The 13,941-nt window shown below is 41.6% G+C and overlaps 1 protein-coding gene across 1 annotated transcript in view; it reads left to right on the forward strand.

Moving 5' to 3' along the window:
* Positions 1–13,941, forward strand: part of sugct (succinyl-CoA:glutarate-CoA transferase) — a 384,844-nt gene that overhangs the window by 45,893 nt on the left and 325,010 nt on the right. Inside the window, 1 exon segment of the mRNA XM_052022714.1 lies at positions 10,040–10,131. Coding sequence (XP_051878674.1) covers positions 10,040–10,131 — 92 coding nt within the window.

The following is a 13,941-nucleotide window of genomic DNA, read 5'->3' on the forward strand; positions in this document are numbered from 1 at the left end:
TTGATGGCTCTGGGCCTGTACTCGCTGGAGTTTAGAAGGATGAGGGGGGATCTCATTGAAACCTACCGAATATTGAAAGGCCTGGATAGAGTGGACGTGGAGAGGATGTTTCCAGTAGTGGGAGAGTCTAGGACCAGAGGGCACAGCCTCAGAATAGAAGGATGTCCCTTTAGAACAGAGATGAGGAGGAATTTCTTTAGCCAGAGGATGGTGAATCTGTGGAATTCATTGCCACAGACGGCTGTGGAGGCCAAGTCATTGAGTGTATTTAAAGCGGAGGTTGACAGGTTCTTGATTAGTAAGGGCGTCAAGAGCTTACGGGGAGAAGGCAGGAGAATGGGGTTGAGAGGGAAAAATAAATCTGCCATGATCGAGTGGCAGAGCAGACTCGATGGGCTGAGTGGCCTAATTCTGCTCCTATGTCTTATGGTCTAACTGGGGAAGTGGGCCAAAGAATAGTAGATGGAATTTAACTTGGACAAGTGCAAGGTGTTGTACTTTGGTAAGTTAAACCAGAGTAGGACTTGCACAGTAAATGGCAGGGCTCTGGAGAGTGTTGTAGAACAGATACATAGGTACATAGGTCCCTGAAAGTGGTGGTGCAGGTAGGCAGGATAGTGAACAGGGTGTTTGGCATGCTTGCTTTCATCGGTCAGGGCATTGAGTACAGGAGTTGGATCACCATGTTACAACTGTGCAAGTTATTGATGAGACTGCACTTGGAGTACTGTGCGCCGTTCTGGTCACCCAGCTACAGGAAGGATGTCATCATTCTGAAAGGGTGTGGAAAAGGTTCATGTGTATGTTACTGGGACTGGAGAGCTTGAGTTACAAGGAGAGGCTGGATAGGCTGGGACTTTTTTCCCTGGAGTGTAGGAGGCTGAGGGGTGACCCTATGGAGGTTTATAAAATCATGAGGGGCATAGATAAGGTCAGTCTTTTTCCCGGGGTTGGGGAATGGCATAGGGTTAAGGTGAAAAGGGAAACAATTAAAGGGGACCCGAGGAGCAACGTTTTCACAGAGGGTGGTGGGTACATGGAACGAGCTGCCAGAGGAAGCTGTAGTGGTGGGTGCAACTACAACATTTAAAAGACATATAGGCAGGTACATGGATAGGAAATGTTTAGAGGGATATGGGCTACATGCAGGCAAGTGGATCTAGCTCAGGTAGACAACTTGGTCAGCATGGATAAGTTGGGCCAAAGGGCCTTGTTTCCATGTTGTATAACTCTATGTCTGTAAAATGTTCCACACAGATATACCCACATGGTATAAACACCGTACTTGTAGCTCATATTAACACAATATGCCAGAAATACACAGCAGGAGAGAGCAGCAGAGTTAATGTCCTTTCATCAGACTAGGGAATGTCAGTAACCAAACATGTTTTAAATAGCAGAGAAGGAGGTCAGGTGAGGAGAACAAAGAACATTTATAATAGGGTGCAGACCGAGAGACTGAGTGACACAAATGGTATTAGTGCTGGGAGAGGAAGGATGGGGAAGTCTTGCTAATCACAGCTGAACTATCCGGAGGATATGTCAGTGATAATAAACCTGATTCTGAGATTGCAGAAACTGTGGGATACAAGACACTTTAGTTGCTGGAAATCTGAACTAAAAATGAGTGCTGGAAATGCTCAGCATCTTAGGCACCGTCAATGGTGAAAGAGAAGCTGAATTCACAATGCAGGTTAGTGACTGGAAGTGAGATGGGTGATCAGAAGATAAATATTTGTTGTCGTGTCACTACTGTTTTAATGTAGAGAAATGTGCATACCTGGGAGCCATAAAATACATAAAAACAGATAAATAAACATTTTGTTCCATACTTCCTTCCTTACATCTACCTCACTATGACCTTGCACCTTATTGTCTACCTGCACTGCACTTTCTCTGTAACTGTGACACTTTATTCTGCACTCTGTTATTGTTTTACCTTGTATGTCCTCAATGCACTGTAATGAATTGATCTGTATGAAAGGTATGCAAGACAAGTTTTTCACTGTACCTCAGTACATGTGACAATAATAAACCAATTTACAACATAGAAGGAGGCAATTTGGCTCATCAAGTCTATGCCAACTCACAGAAAAATCCAATTCCCCCACTAATCTTCCCTATAACCTATTCTCTCTACATTCCCATCAACTTCCCCCATATTCTGCCATTGACCTACACACTAGGGGCAACTTACAGTGACCAATTTACTTACCAACCCGCACACCTTTGGGGTGTGAAAGGAAACTGAAGCACCCGGAGGAAACCCACAGATTCACAGGGAGGACATGCAAGCTCCACATAGAAGTGCTGGAGGTCAGGATTGAACCTGTGTCACTGGAGCTGTGAGGCAGCAGCTTTACCAGTTCCAATACTGTGTTGCTCATGGAGTTAGGTGACATTTAAGTAAAATAGTAGCTCAGTTGCAGATGTGGCAGAGAAGTGGCAGATGGAGTTTAACCCGGACACGTGTAAGTTGTTGCACTTTGGGAGATCACGTGCAGAGGGAAAGTACACCATTAATGGCGGGAGCCTTAACAGCGTTGATGTATGGAGGGATCTTGGGGTCCATGTCCGTAGCTCCCTGAAAGTGGCCGCACAAGTCGATAAGGTAGTAAAGAAAGCGTATGGCATGCTTGCCTTTATTCGTCGAAGCACTGAGTTCAAGAGTCAGGAAGTTATGTTGCAACTTTATATAACTCTGGTTAGGCTGCATCTGGACTATTGCATTCAATTCTAGTCACCCCATTATAGAAAGGATGTGGTGGCTTTGGACAGGGTGCAGAATATGTTTACCAGGATACTGTTTGGATTAGAGAGTATTTACTATAAGGAGAGGTTGGACAAACTTGGGTTGTTTTCTCTGGAGTGGTGGAGGCTGAGGGGGGACCTGATAGAAGTTTATAAAATTATGAGAGGCATAGATAGAGAACCAGTATCTTTTTCCCCAGGGTTGAAATGTCTAATACTAGAGGACATGCATTTAAGGTGAGGGGGTAATTTCAAAGGAGATGTGCGGGACAGGTTTTGATTAGAGAGTATTTACTATAAGGAGAGGTTGGACAAACTTGGGTTGTTTTCTCTGGAGTGGTGGAGGCTGAGGGGGGACCTGATAGAAGTTTATAAAATTATGAGAGGCATAGATAGAGAACTAGTATCTTTTTCCCCAGGGTTGAAATGTCTAATACTAGAGGACATGCATTTAAGGTGAGGGGGTAATTTCAAAGGAGATGTGCGGGACAGGTTTTGATTAGAGAGTATTTACTATAAGGAGAGGTTGGACAAACTTGGGTTGTTTTCTCTGGAGTGGTGGAGGCTGAGGGGGGACCTGATAGAAGTTTATAAAATTATGAGAGGCATAGATAGAGAACCAGTATCTTTTTCCCCAGGGTTGAAATGTCTAATACTAGAGGACATGCATTTAAGGTGAGGGGGTAATTTCAAAGGAGATGTGCGGGACAGGTTTTTTACACAGAGAGTGGTGGATGCCTGGAATGCACTGCCAGGGGTGGTGGTGGAGGAAGACACAATAGAGGCATTTGAGAGGCTCTTAGATAGGCAGATGAATATGTAGAGAATGGAAGGAAATAGACCATGTGCAGTAAGAAGGGATTTGGTGTCATTATCTTAATTAGTTTGGCACAACAGCATGAGCTGAAGGGCCTGTTCCTGTAATGTTCTATGTTTGATGTACAGCAAAAAGTAACTACAGTTTAAATTGAGCTTAGTCTTCTTTGTGTAATGAATGAATGACTGGAATGTTATAACTTCCTATACAAGCACACATTATTCTCAATGTATGAAAGAGGGTACACTTGCATTTCTCCCATCACCAACAGCAACTACATCCTGTTACCCCAGCCTCCCAAGATAACTTGCCAAAGGTCATATGAATAACTCCGTTAATCAGTTCCATATAAAAACGTGATTTCAATAGAATCAGCTATTTAGATATATTGCAGGCACCTTCAATGCCTCTGGACTAGGCAGGGGAGACATTCAGATATGCATGGCATAACATGTTTGTTTCAGTTTAAGTGAACCATAAACTTGGAAAGGCTTAAGACAATTGACTCTAATTTGAAAATATTGGCATTTTCCAATGTAACACAGCATGACTAATGAGTCAAATAATTGAGAAGCTGTAAGGTGCACTTTGAATGGAGATAATTTCATAAATGTTGCCAGAACCTTGAATGAAAAGACAATAGACTTAAAAGTTTCAGCTGGCAACTAGACTGCATCACATCATGGAATAAACCACTGGTACATTCTGTGCTTGAGTTATTTTGTTTTTGGCAGAATGTGGTAGATCTTATCAGTGCCTCAGTGCAAAGTGGGAGATAATCAGGTCAGCAACCGGTTTTAAAACATGCTTGAATTTAGCTGGATTAAAATTGGACCTAAATTTTCTGTTCGGATTACTTCTCCAACCCCACTTGTTGCCTCTCTACAGGAAGTTCAGACATAATTAGCAGGCAAATTATCTGCTTATAAGGAAGTTCAGGAATATTGGAATGTTTTCACTGCATTGGCAGTGTCTTTCAAACTGGGATAACCTCTAGATTAATGATTGGGAATAAGAAAAGGCTTGTTTAAAAGTGGCCATTGTTTGAAAGTATAGAAACTTTCCATGTAAACCTGTGTGAGGGATAAGGCAGAGGAGGAGAATCAGAAGGCTGTCAGGCTGTGTTAGAACCTGATTAGCATTTTCAGATGGATCACCTGGGCAGTTGCAGGTTGCTGGTGTCCATGTTGCAAGCTGGTTCCCTTCTGGTGGCCATTGAACAGAAAGATTGACTGAAATCGGTCCTCCTGTAATGCTAATTTTTTACAAATAAAATGTGATATGGTCCATTTTCTGTTTGTACCTGAAATGCCATTCAGTTTTAAAATGTGTTTTGGACTCAACAAAACCTCCAGGTATTTATTCCTTACAAGGTATATTGAACAATATTCCAGTTAATCCAATCTGCAATGTTTCAGCAGAAATTTAGCTATGTAATGAGTTTGATCTCCTGAAGAACTGTTTCTGCTTCTGACATTTTGCCTGTATGTGGTAGCAGAAATAATTTGCCATTTAGCATTATTATGTCTGGGTCAAATCAGGATCCTGATGGCTAGAAGGAACTGGAACTTGAACTGCCTTTGGTTGTGAAATTGTTTTCCTTATGTAAATTAAGCAGTATCCTTGTGGATGGAGTTGGACGATGTTGTAGGAGATCCATTGTGCTGATCCCAGTCTGTTTTTGTGTGTATCGGGTTTTCTATGAAACCTCTGCTAGAAACTGGAGCACTGTGTAAAATAGTAGGAGTGTGGTTTAACTGAGGCCATAATAGTACAGTGACAGCTGATCATCTCATTTTCCATTGTGCAAGTTGTAACCAAAATCTTATAAGGAACCCCATTTTTTGTTCTTAGAGACTAGAAACTAGAGACTAGCAAGTATTTTAAAATGCCAAGTTAAATCATTCCTTTTTGACCATTTCGCAAAATTAGTTTTCTTTTGTTTCCCCCCTTCCCAGCGACTGCTGTATTGCAGGATTTCATTTCTACTTAAGAGAAGATTTCTTTATTAGTCATATGTACATCGAAACACACAATAAAATACACCTTTTGCGTAGAGTGTTCTGGGGGCAGCCTGCAAGTGTCGCCACGCTTCTGGTGCCAACATAGCATGCCCACAACTTCCTAACCTGTACGTCTTTGGAATGTGGGAGGAAACCAGAGCACCCGGAGGAAACCCACACAGACACGGGGAGAACGTACAAACTCCTTACAGACAGTGGCTGGAATTGAACCCGGGTCGCTGGCGCTGTAATAGCGTTATGCTAACCGCTACACTACTGTGCCTCCACAATTCTCCACAGTTCAAAAATACCATAACAAATTTCTTATTAGGAATACTTCTCTTGCTATGCATTTTTTTTGAAGGAAGGAAGAGGAGAGACGTAGAAGGCAGGCAGGGACCAGGAGAGGCATATGGCACTTAACTGGTCAAATCCCTGTGCACAAAAATGCAGACCAAGGCATGCATATCTCCAGTTACACCTCAATGAGCGAGGCCATCTGCTAAATGGAAGACTTCTATTTATATTGCACTTTTCACAACCACAGTTTGTCTCAAAAGGAGGATGTGAAGGTTTTGGAAAGGTAGAGTTCACCAAGATGATCCCTGATGTGAGGGATATTAGATATGCAGCTAAGTTGGAGGAACTGGGTTTCTCCTTGGTCTGATAGATGTATTTAACACCACAAAGTGAATAGAGAAAGTAAATAGAGAGACTGGTGGTGCGTTCAAGAACTAGCAGGCATAAAATGATAATGATTGGCAAAAGAAACAAAAGCAACATGAAGAAATACAAAGCAGAAGATACTGGAAACACCTGGTGGGTCAGGCAGCATCTGTGAAAAGAGAAACAGATTTAACATTTCACATTGAAGAGCTTTTGTCACTGACAAAAACAAGTTAGTTTTAAGATGCAAAAATGGTAGGAGAGGGATGGATAGATGTATGAGGGCAGTTAGAGAGAGAGAGAAAACAAAGAGACATGTAAGAGTTGTGAAATGCAGGTCAGAGCTGCAAAAAATGCCAGCAGTTGAGGCAGTGTCAATGGACAGAGAAGAATGGATAAAGTATTACAGTTGGATAACCTGCAGCAGAACTGGCCAGTTCTGATACAAATTGATCGTAAATTCTTTTACTGCAGTTATCTTTTCATGAGTAAGTGCTACTAGTATTACACTTTAGTACTGGTCCATTTAGATCTTTATTCCTTCACATTTTGTTTTGTATATAGTCCTGGAGAACCATTATTGGTACATTATATGGAGGAATTGAAATCAATTCTTTCTTCAAAGTTGCTACGACCTATAATCTGTCGTCCTATAAATTAGCCACTTGACATGTGATTAGCTAGGAAACTAGTTGTGGACCATCACATTTCTGATTTAAAAGAATAACATTTTGACAAAATGTGTTCTTAAATTACACATGGTGTGTTTCTGAACTTTAACCCTTCATAAAGTATACAAAGAGAAAGTGAGCTGTCAGTATTGTTTGATTACTTCCTTGGTTGTAGAATAATGCTAAATTGTTAAATAAATATACACATGAACTAAAATGAGCTGGGACAGTGTATATAAAGTGCTTTATACTAAAATTAGTATTGATGGCCAAAGTGCACGTTTAGTTATTTGTGTTGGATAGCGAATATTTCAGTTGTATGCTCAAGACTAATGCTTTTTCCTTCACCATATTAAAAGGCTCTTTAGGAATGCAGGTTGTTATTTTTACTGAGCACCCTTTTGTCAACAAAGCCAGTTAATTCCATTTATAACCACCTTCAATTTCTGGTTTTGGAATGGGGCTGGTGTTTAAGCTCCACACCCAGCCTCAATGTGGAGCAGGTGGGAATGTACTCGTCAGCATGTGGCAAACTGGAATGAAAATCACCAATCAAGGGACTAGATTTCCCAAGTTCAAAGTCAGTTCAAAATCAATGTAAATAATGTACACCAACAATAAAAAGAAGCATTGAATGAAGTAGTTTCAAAAACCTTTAGCCACCTCAGTTACCAGAATGTTCAAAATTGTACTTTAAGGTTTTTTGGGACATTCTGAAGTCATGTAAGCTGTTACATAAATGCAAGTACTCCTTTTAAGAAATTTCTACCAAAGCCACCTTCCAAATTTCCCACCGCAGCAAAATATCCTTCTATTCCTTTCTCCTTCTATGTTCTATGTGTTTATATTGACTCCCCTCACACACATCTGTGCTAGCCCCATCATCTCTCCAAATAGTAATGCACTCCACATTCTAATCACTTCACGACATTATGCTCTTTTCCTACTGAATTATTCCCTTCCCTCCAAACTCCCTGCCCCTTGCATCACCCCTTCTCTATTTGCCCACATTTTCTTTCTGATTTCAGTGGCAGACTGTGGCAGAGAGATGGGTGGACTGAAGGAGGAATGGAAGAATTGTAAGATTAAGATGGAAATTAATTGAAATAATGAGTGGGGGGAAAATGTTGAAAGTACAAGGTTGGTTGAGTTTAATTTTCATTCCTTTCATCTATTATCACATTGTTGCCAGAATCACACATCTTGGTTTATGTGGCCTCAAAGTGTAGGTTTATTGACTAAAATGTGTGTAGGTGGACTGCATTGAACCTCAAACCCTGTAAAATACCACTTTGGTCTCGAGTTCTTATGAAATTTATATCACAATTATGTTTCTACAGAAAAGTTCAAGTGTCACATTACTCAAAGGATTGAATATATATTGAATCCGTGCCTGTGTAAAGGGGAAGGGCCTGATGCAGATTTATGTTGCAGCTGTATAGGACCCTGGTCAGACCCCACTTGGAGTACTGTGCTCAGTTCTGATCGCCTCACTACAGGAAGGATGTGAAAGCTGTAGAGAGGGTGCAGAGGAGATTTACAAGGATGTTGCCTGGATTGGGGAACATGCCTTATGAAAACAAGTTGAGTGAACTTGGCCTTTTCTCCTTGGAGTGACAGAGTATGAGAGGTGACCTGATAGAGGTGTATAAGATGATAAGAGGCATTGATTGGGTGGATAGTCAGAGGCTTTTTCCCAGGGCTGAAAAGATTGCCACAAGAGGACACAGGTTTTAAGGTGCTGTGGAGTAGGTACAGAGGAGATGTCAGGGGTAAGTTTTTTGTACTCAGAGTGGTGAGTGTGTGGAATGAGCTGCCGGCAATGGTGGTGGAGACGGATACGATAGGGTCCTTTAAGAGACTTTTGAATAGGTACATGGAGCTGAGAAAAATAGAGGGCTATGGGTAAGCCTAGTAATTTCTAAGATAGGGACATGTTTGGCACAACTTTGTGGGCCGAAGGGCCTGTATTGTGCTGTAAGTTTTCTATGTTTCTGTGTGTCCTGCTCTGGCCTGATGTAACAAGCAACATTAGGAGGTATTCCTTTACCTAGAGAAATAAAACATTCTCCCCCTTCCATTTTTCCTATTTGGGGAAGCAGTGGGGAAGGAGGAAGTAGGAGGACCATGCTGGAGGCAAACTGATGTAATGTTCCCTTGAGGGCAAACTGTACCTGGAAATGAGTCCAAATGTCCAGATCTACAACAGTAGTAATGGACCTCACTTATATCTCACTGTTGCTGAAACATGAAGGTGAGGCACCTTGTTGGCCCCATCTTCTTGTTGTCTGCCCATCTTGCAAACTCTGAAAGGAGCCTAGATCTGCATCTTTAGGGACCCTCCAACATATTATTCCCTTTAGGAAAGTGGAGCAAGAGGCCAGGTTAAATGACATCACAGTTGCTCCATCATCCTTGAAGGATCCCCAGGAAAAGCCAGGACCATATCAAGGCATTTAAAAACTGAACATCATGCATGTCTTTGTTATTTTTCCATTTTTGACCTGAAAAATGAGTACAAAGTCAATGAAAATCAGCCTTAACGTCCTGAAGTGAGGTGAGAAAGTTAATAGGAGATAGTTTTTTTTAAATAATTCCATGGTTTTTGTGAACTTTGTTGTCCTTAAGCATCTGCTATTTTGAAGTTTGCAAAGAATATCTGATCAGATATCAAAAATTTTTCTCCTCAGATTCACAAATTGAATTAAATTCTCTTATGCCAGTCTTCATGTGTCCTCTTTTAATGATCATTTTGCACCATAACATTTAAATACCAACTTCTTTTCTCATCCTATCATGGACTTCTTGGAATTGGAAAGAGCTGAGTGCTATATACATTGTGAGAAAGTTAGGTGAAGAAAAATTGTAAATATGTTTATTTTAATTACAAGTTATTTTCAACTCATTATATAAGAGTCTGAAATGAAATCAAGAAGAAGAGCGGCAATTTAAATTTCCCTGTCCTGGAGGAAAGGGGCAGCAGTTACTAAGGATACTAAAACATGTAAACATCAGTTGGCATGAAAATGAGAAATTTGGTGTCTGTGAATCTTTAGTAATGTTCACTTTAGCAGGATCTTGTCTTATCAGTGCATTAATATTTACACTTCACACCTTTATGTTTGATATAGGTTATGGACAAACTGGCCCAATGTCCCAGCGTGCAGGTTATGATTCAGTTGCGTGTGCTGTGTCTGGCCTTATGCACATCACTGGTCCACAGGTACATTTTATCTTTTTAATTCATGTGCTGCTAAAGTTTCTATTATTGTTTTTGGTAGGCTGAAGCAAAAAGTGTAGGTAGAGGTGATTGTTACTGTGGTCAGCAATAGTGCAATGTGTGGTCAGCAATAATGCAATAATACGTTTGGTTCTGTTTTTTTGCACAAAAGTCTAGCTTCTGTTTCACTTTCAAGAAGCCTCTCACTCTCAAGTAATAAGGCAGTTAGTTGCATGCTACTGATTAATAATTGTACTTTGCAATGAATGATTGTTTTTTGGAGCCCTGTGCCTTGCATGTTCTGCTGTTCAGATTGGGTGTTGCCTAGTTTGCATCATTTAATGAATTGAAATAACTCATAATTAAGAGTTGGGTGTATAGTTTGCTTTAGTCAAGTGGCAGAGATGATGAAATTCAGTGGGCTTAATTGCAGCACTGCATGAAGTTAATGAGAGGCTAATAATGTGTTTATGTATTGTAATGTGTTAGACTATTTGTGGGCCATACAACTGTACTTAGCCCAGCAGGAGAGTGAGAGTCAATTAGGTAGTTCATTGGAAAATGACCAATGGGCAGACTGGCTTGTTTCTTGGAACATGCTATAATTTTATTGTCTGCTTATGGTTATTTATTGCCATAAACTCTGCCATATGCCATAAGCATATGTAAGATGATAGACATGCTCCCTTTGAATTACTGCTATCCTTGAAAAAGATTGATTAAGCCATCTGAAAACTTGAACATCAGATGGGAATACTGTAATAGTATTTTCTCACTATGAGCTCTCTTAATTTTGTTTCTTGTACTTTTTGAATGAAGCCTGGATATGTTTGCGCACCAGCATCTCTGGTCAGACCACACTTGGAGTATTGTGTTTAGTTCTGGTCACCTCATTATAGGAAGGATGTGGAAGCTTTAGAGAGGGTGCAGAGGAGATTTACCAGGATGCTGCCTGGATTGGAGAGCATGTCTAATGAGGATAGGTTGAGCGAGCTAGGCTGATTTGATAGAGGTGTACAAGATGATAAGAGGCATAGATCGAGTGGACAGTCAGAGACTTTTTCCCAGGGCAACAATGGCTAACACGAGGGGACATAATTTTAAGGTGATTGGAGGAAGGTATAAGGGGGATGTCAGGGGTAAGTTTTTTACACAGGGAGTGGTGGGTGCGTGGAACACACTACCTGCAGAGGTTGTGGGGGCAGATACATTAGGACATTTAAGAGACTCTTAGATAGCCACATGAATGATGGAGAAATGGAGGGTGATGTGGGAGGGAAGGGTTAGATAGATCTTAGAGCAGGATAAGATGTCGGCACAACATTGTGGGCCGAAGGGCCTGTACTGTGCTGTAGTGTTCTATGTTCCTAACTGCTGAAAGGTCATCAGCCAGTAATGTTCATTCAGTTTTCTCCCTTCACACATGCTGTCTGACCTTCTGGGTATCTCCAGCGTTTTCTGTTTATTCAGATATCCAGCAACTGCAAGGTTTTATGTCTGGTGGCTCCAGCATTGTTTTTTGGTTCCACTCTGCCCTCATTCACACCCTTCTGTTTACACCTCCTCCAGACAGATCGTCTGCAATTGACAATATCGATATGTTAAGTGAATAGGCAAGAAGTTGGCAAATGGACTATATTGTGAAAGACTGTGAAGCTGTTCATTTTGGAAGGAAATGAATGTGGATTTATTTAAATAGAGAAAAACTGCAGAAAGCCCTAGCACAAAAGGATCTGGTGGTCCTTGGAGTGACACGGTACCACAGCACGCAGAGCTGCCGCCTTGCAGTTCCAATGATCCGTGCTCAATCCTAACCTTGGTGCTGCCTGTGTGGAGTGTTCTCCCTGTGAGTACCAAAGTTTATCCCAGTTGCTCTGGTTTCAGCTCACAGCTCAAAGATGTGCAGGTTAGTGGGATAATTTGCCACTCTGTAAATTGCTCTGGTGTGTAGATGAATGGTAGAATCTGGGTGGAATTGATGGAAACGTACGAAGAATAAACTCAGATTAGTGCAGGATTAGTATAAATGGGTATTTGATGTTCGGTGTGGACAGTGGGCTGAGGGACCTGTTTCTGTGCTGCATTACTCTATGATTTCATGCACATGAAATACAGAAAGCTAGCACAAAAATGCAGCAGTTAGTAGGGAGGGCTAATGGTTGGCCCATATTTCAGGTGGGTTGGAGTCTAAAAGTGAGGAACGGCTGTAACGAGAGGTGAGCAGAAGCAGGAAGATTGGCTGCTGGCTGGCCTCACCGAGTGAGCGAGTGAGCCTGCTCAGTGCTCCCAGCTCTGCTCAGCTCAACGCAGCCCCAGACTGTTACAGCTGGGTGGGTGGGGTGGTTTGTGTGGGGAGAGGAGGCACATGGAAGTGCCCCATTCCCACTCAGCAGAAGATGTCTGCAGCCTCGCAGCAGCCAGAAAGTCCATCCCGCTGGTCTCCCAAACGCTCGTTCGTATTTACAGGGTGTCCAAAAGCCGGGCGTTCATAACCCGGGGAGGATCTGTGATCAGACCACATCTAGAGTACTGCATGCACTTTTGGTTCCCCTGTTTAAGGAAAGGTAGAATCAGGTTTATTATCACTGACATATGTTGCAAAATTTGTTGTTTTGCAGCAGCAGTACAGTGCAAGGCGCATAAATTACTATAAGTTACAAAAATAAATAAATAGTGCAAAAGCGGAATCATGGACCGTTCAGAAATCTGATGGCAGAGAGGAAGAAGCTGTTCCTGAAACATTGAGTGTGGGAGGTGGAGGTGGTTCAGAGAAAATTCAATGGGATGAAGCCAGCTATCGAGAAGTTGGTCCAGAAGGAACATTTAAATAGGATGGGATTCTGCTGAGTTCCTCCAGCAGTTTGATTTTTGCTTGGGATTCAGCTCATTGGAGTTTACAAGAATGAGAGACAATCTTACTGAAATGTGAGACTCTTAGTGGATTAGAAAGGGTAAATGCTGAAGTGATGTTTCCTCCCATGGGAGAGGCCAGAACCAAAGGGCATGATTTCAGAATAAGGGGTGCTGACTAAAGACTAAGCAATGAAGAATTTCTTCTCTCAAAGGTTTGTGAATCTTTGGATCTCCTTGTTTCAGGAAGCTGTGGGGTAGAGTTCTTGGGCGTATTTAAGGCCGGAAGAGACAGATTTCCAAACAGTAGGCAATTGTGGGTTATGGGGAAAGGGCAGGAAAATGGACTGGAGTAATGTCAGATCAGCCATGATCCGATTGAATGGTGGGCTGGGTTCAAAGGACTGAATGATCCACTCATATTCCTACTTATGATGTTACGACAAAGCTGATGGAATCTCATATGGGAGAATGTGAGGAAAAAGAGAAGAACAAGAGTTTTTTAATTGGTGAGAAATTAAAAGATGTTAATGTTTAGAGAGACTTGGGTGTCCTTGTACGTGAGTCACTAAAACTTAACATGCAGGTATATCAAGCAATTGGGAAGGTTTTTTTTATTGCAAGAGGATTCTCAGCAGGCGGGATATCTTGCTTCAATTATATTGGTCTGTCGTGACACTACATCTGGAGCATTGTGTACAGGTCTTGTTTCCCCACCTAAGGAAGGATATATTGTTTTTCTTCCTTTCCTTCTTCCTTGAATAGTATTTATACATTTGTTGTTTTCTGATCTGCTGGGTCCTTGCTGGAATCCAGATAATTTTGTGATGTAGCAAAGGGGTCACCAGATTGATTCCTGGCATGGCAGGTTTGCCATTTGAAACAAATTTCAGCAGACTGGACCTACACACCGAAGAGATCAGAAGAATGAAGGTGGTGTCATTGAAATGTACAAAATTCTTA

The sequence above is a fragment of the Pristis pectinata genome, chromosome 9, assembly GCF_009764475.1.
Source record: "Pristis pectinata isolate sPriPec2 chromosome 9, sPriPec2.1.pri, whole genome shotgun sequence".
In the NCBI taxonomy this organism is placed as follows: domain Eukaryota; kingdom Metazoa; phylum Chordata; class Chondrichthyes; order Rhinopristiformes; family Pristidae; genus Pristis; species Pristis pectinata.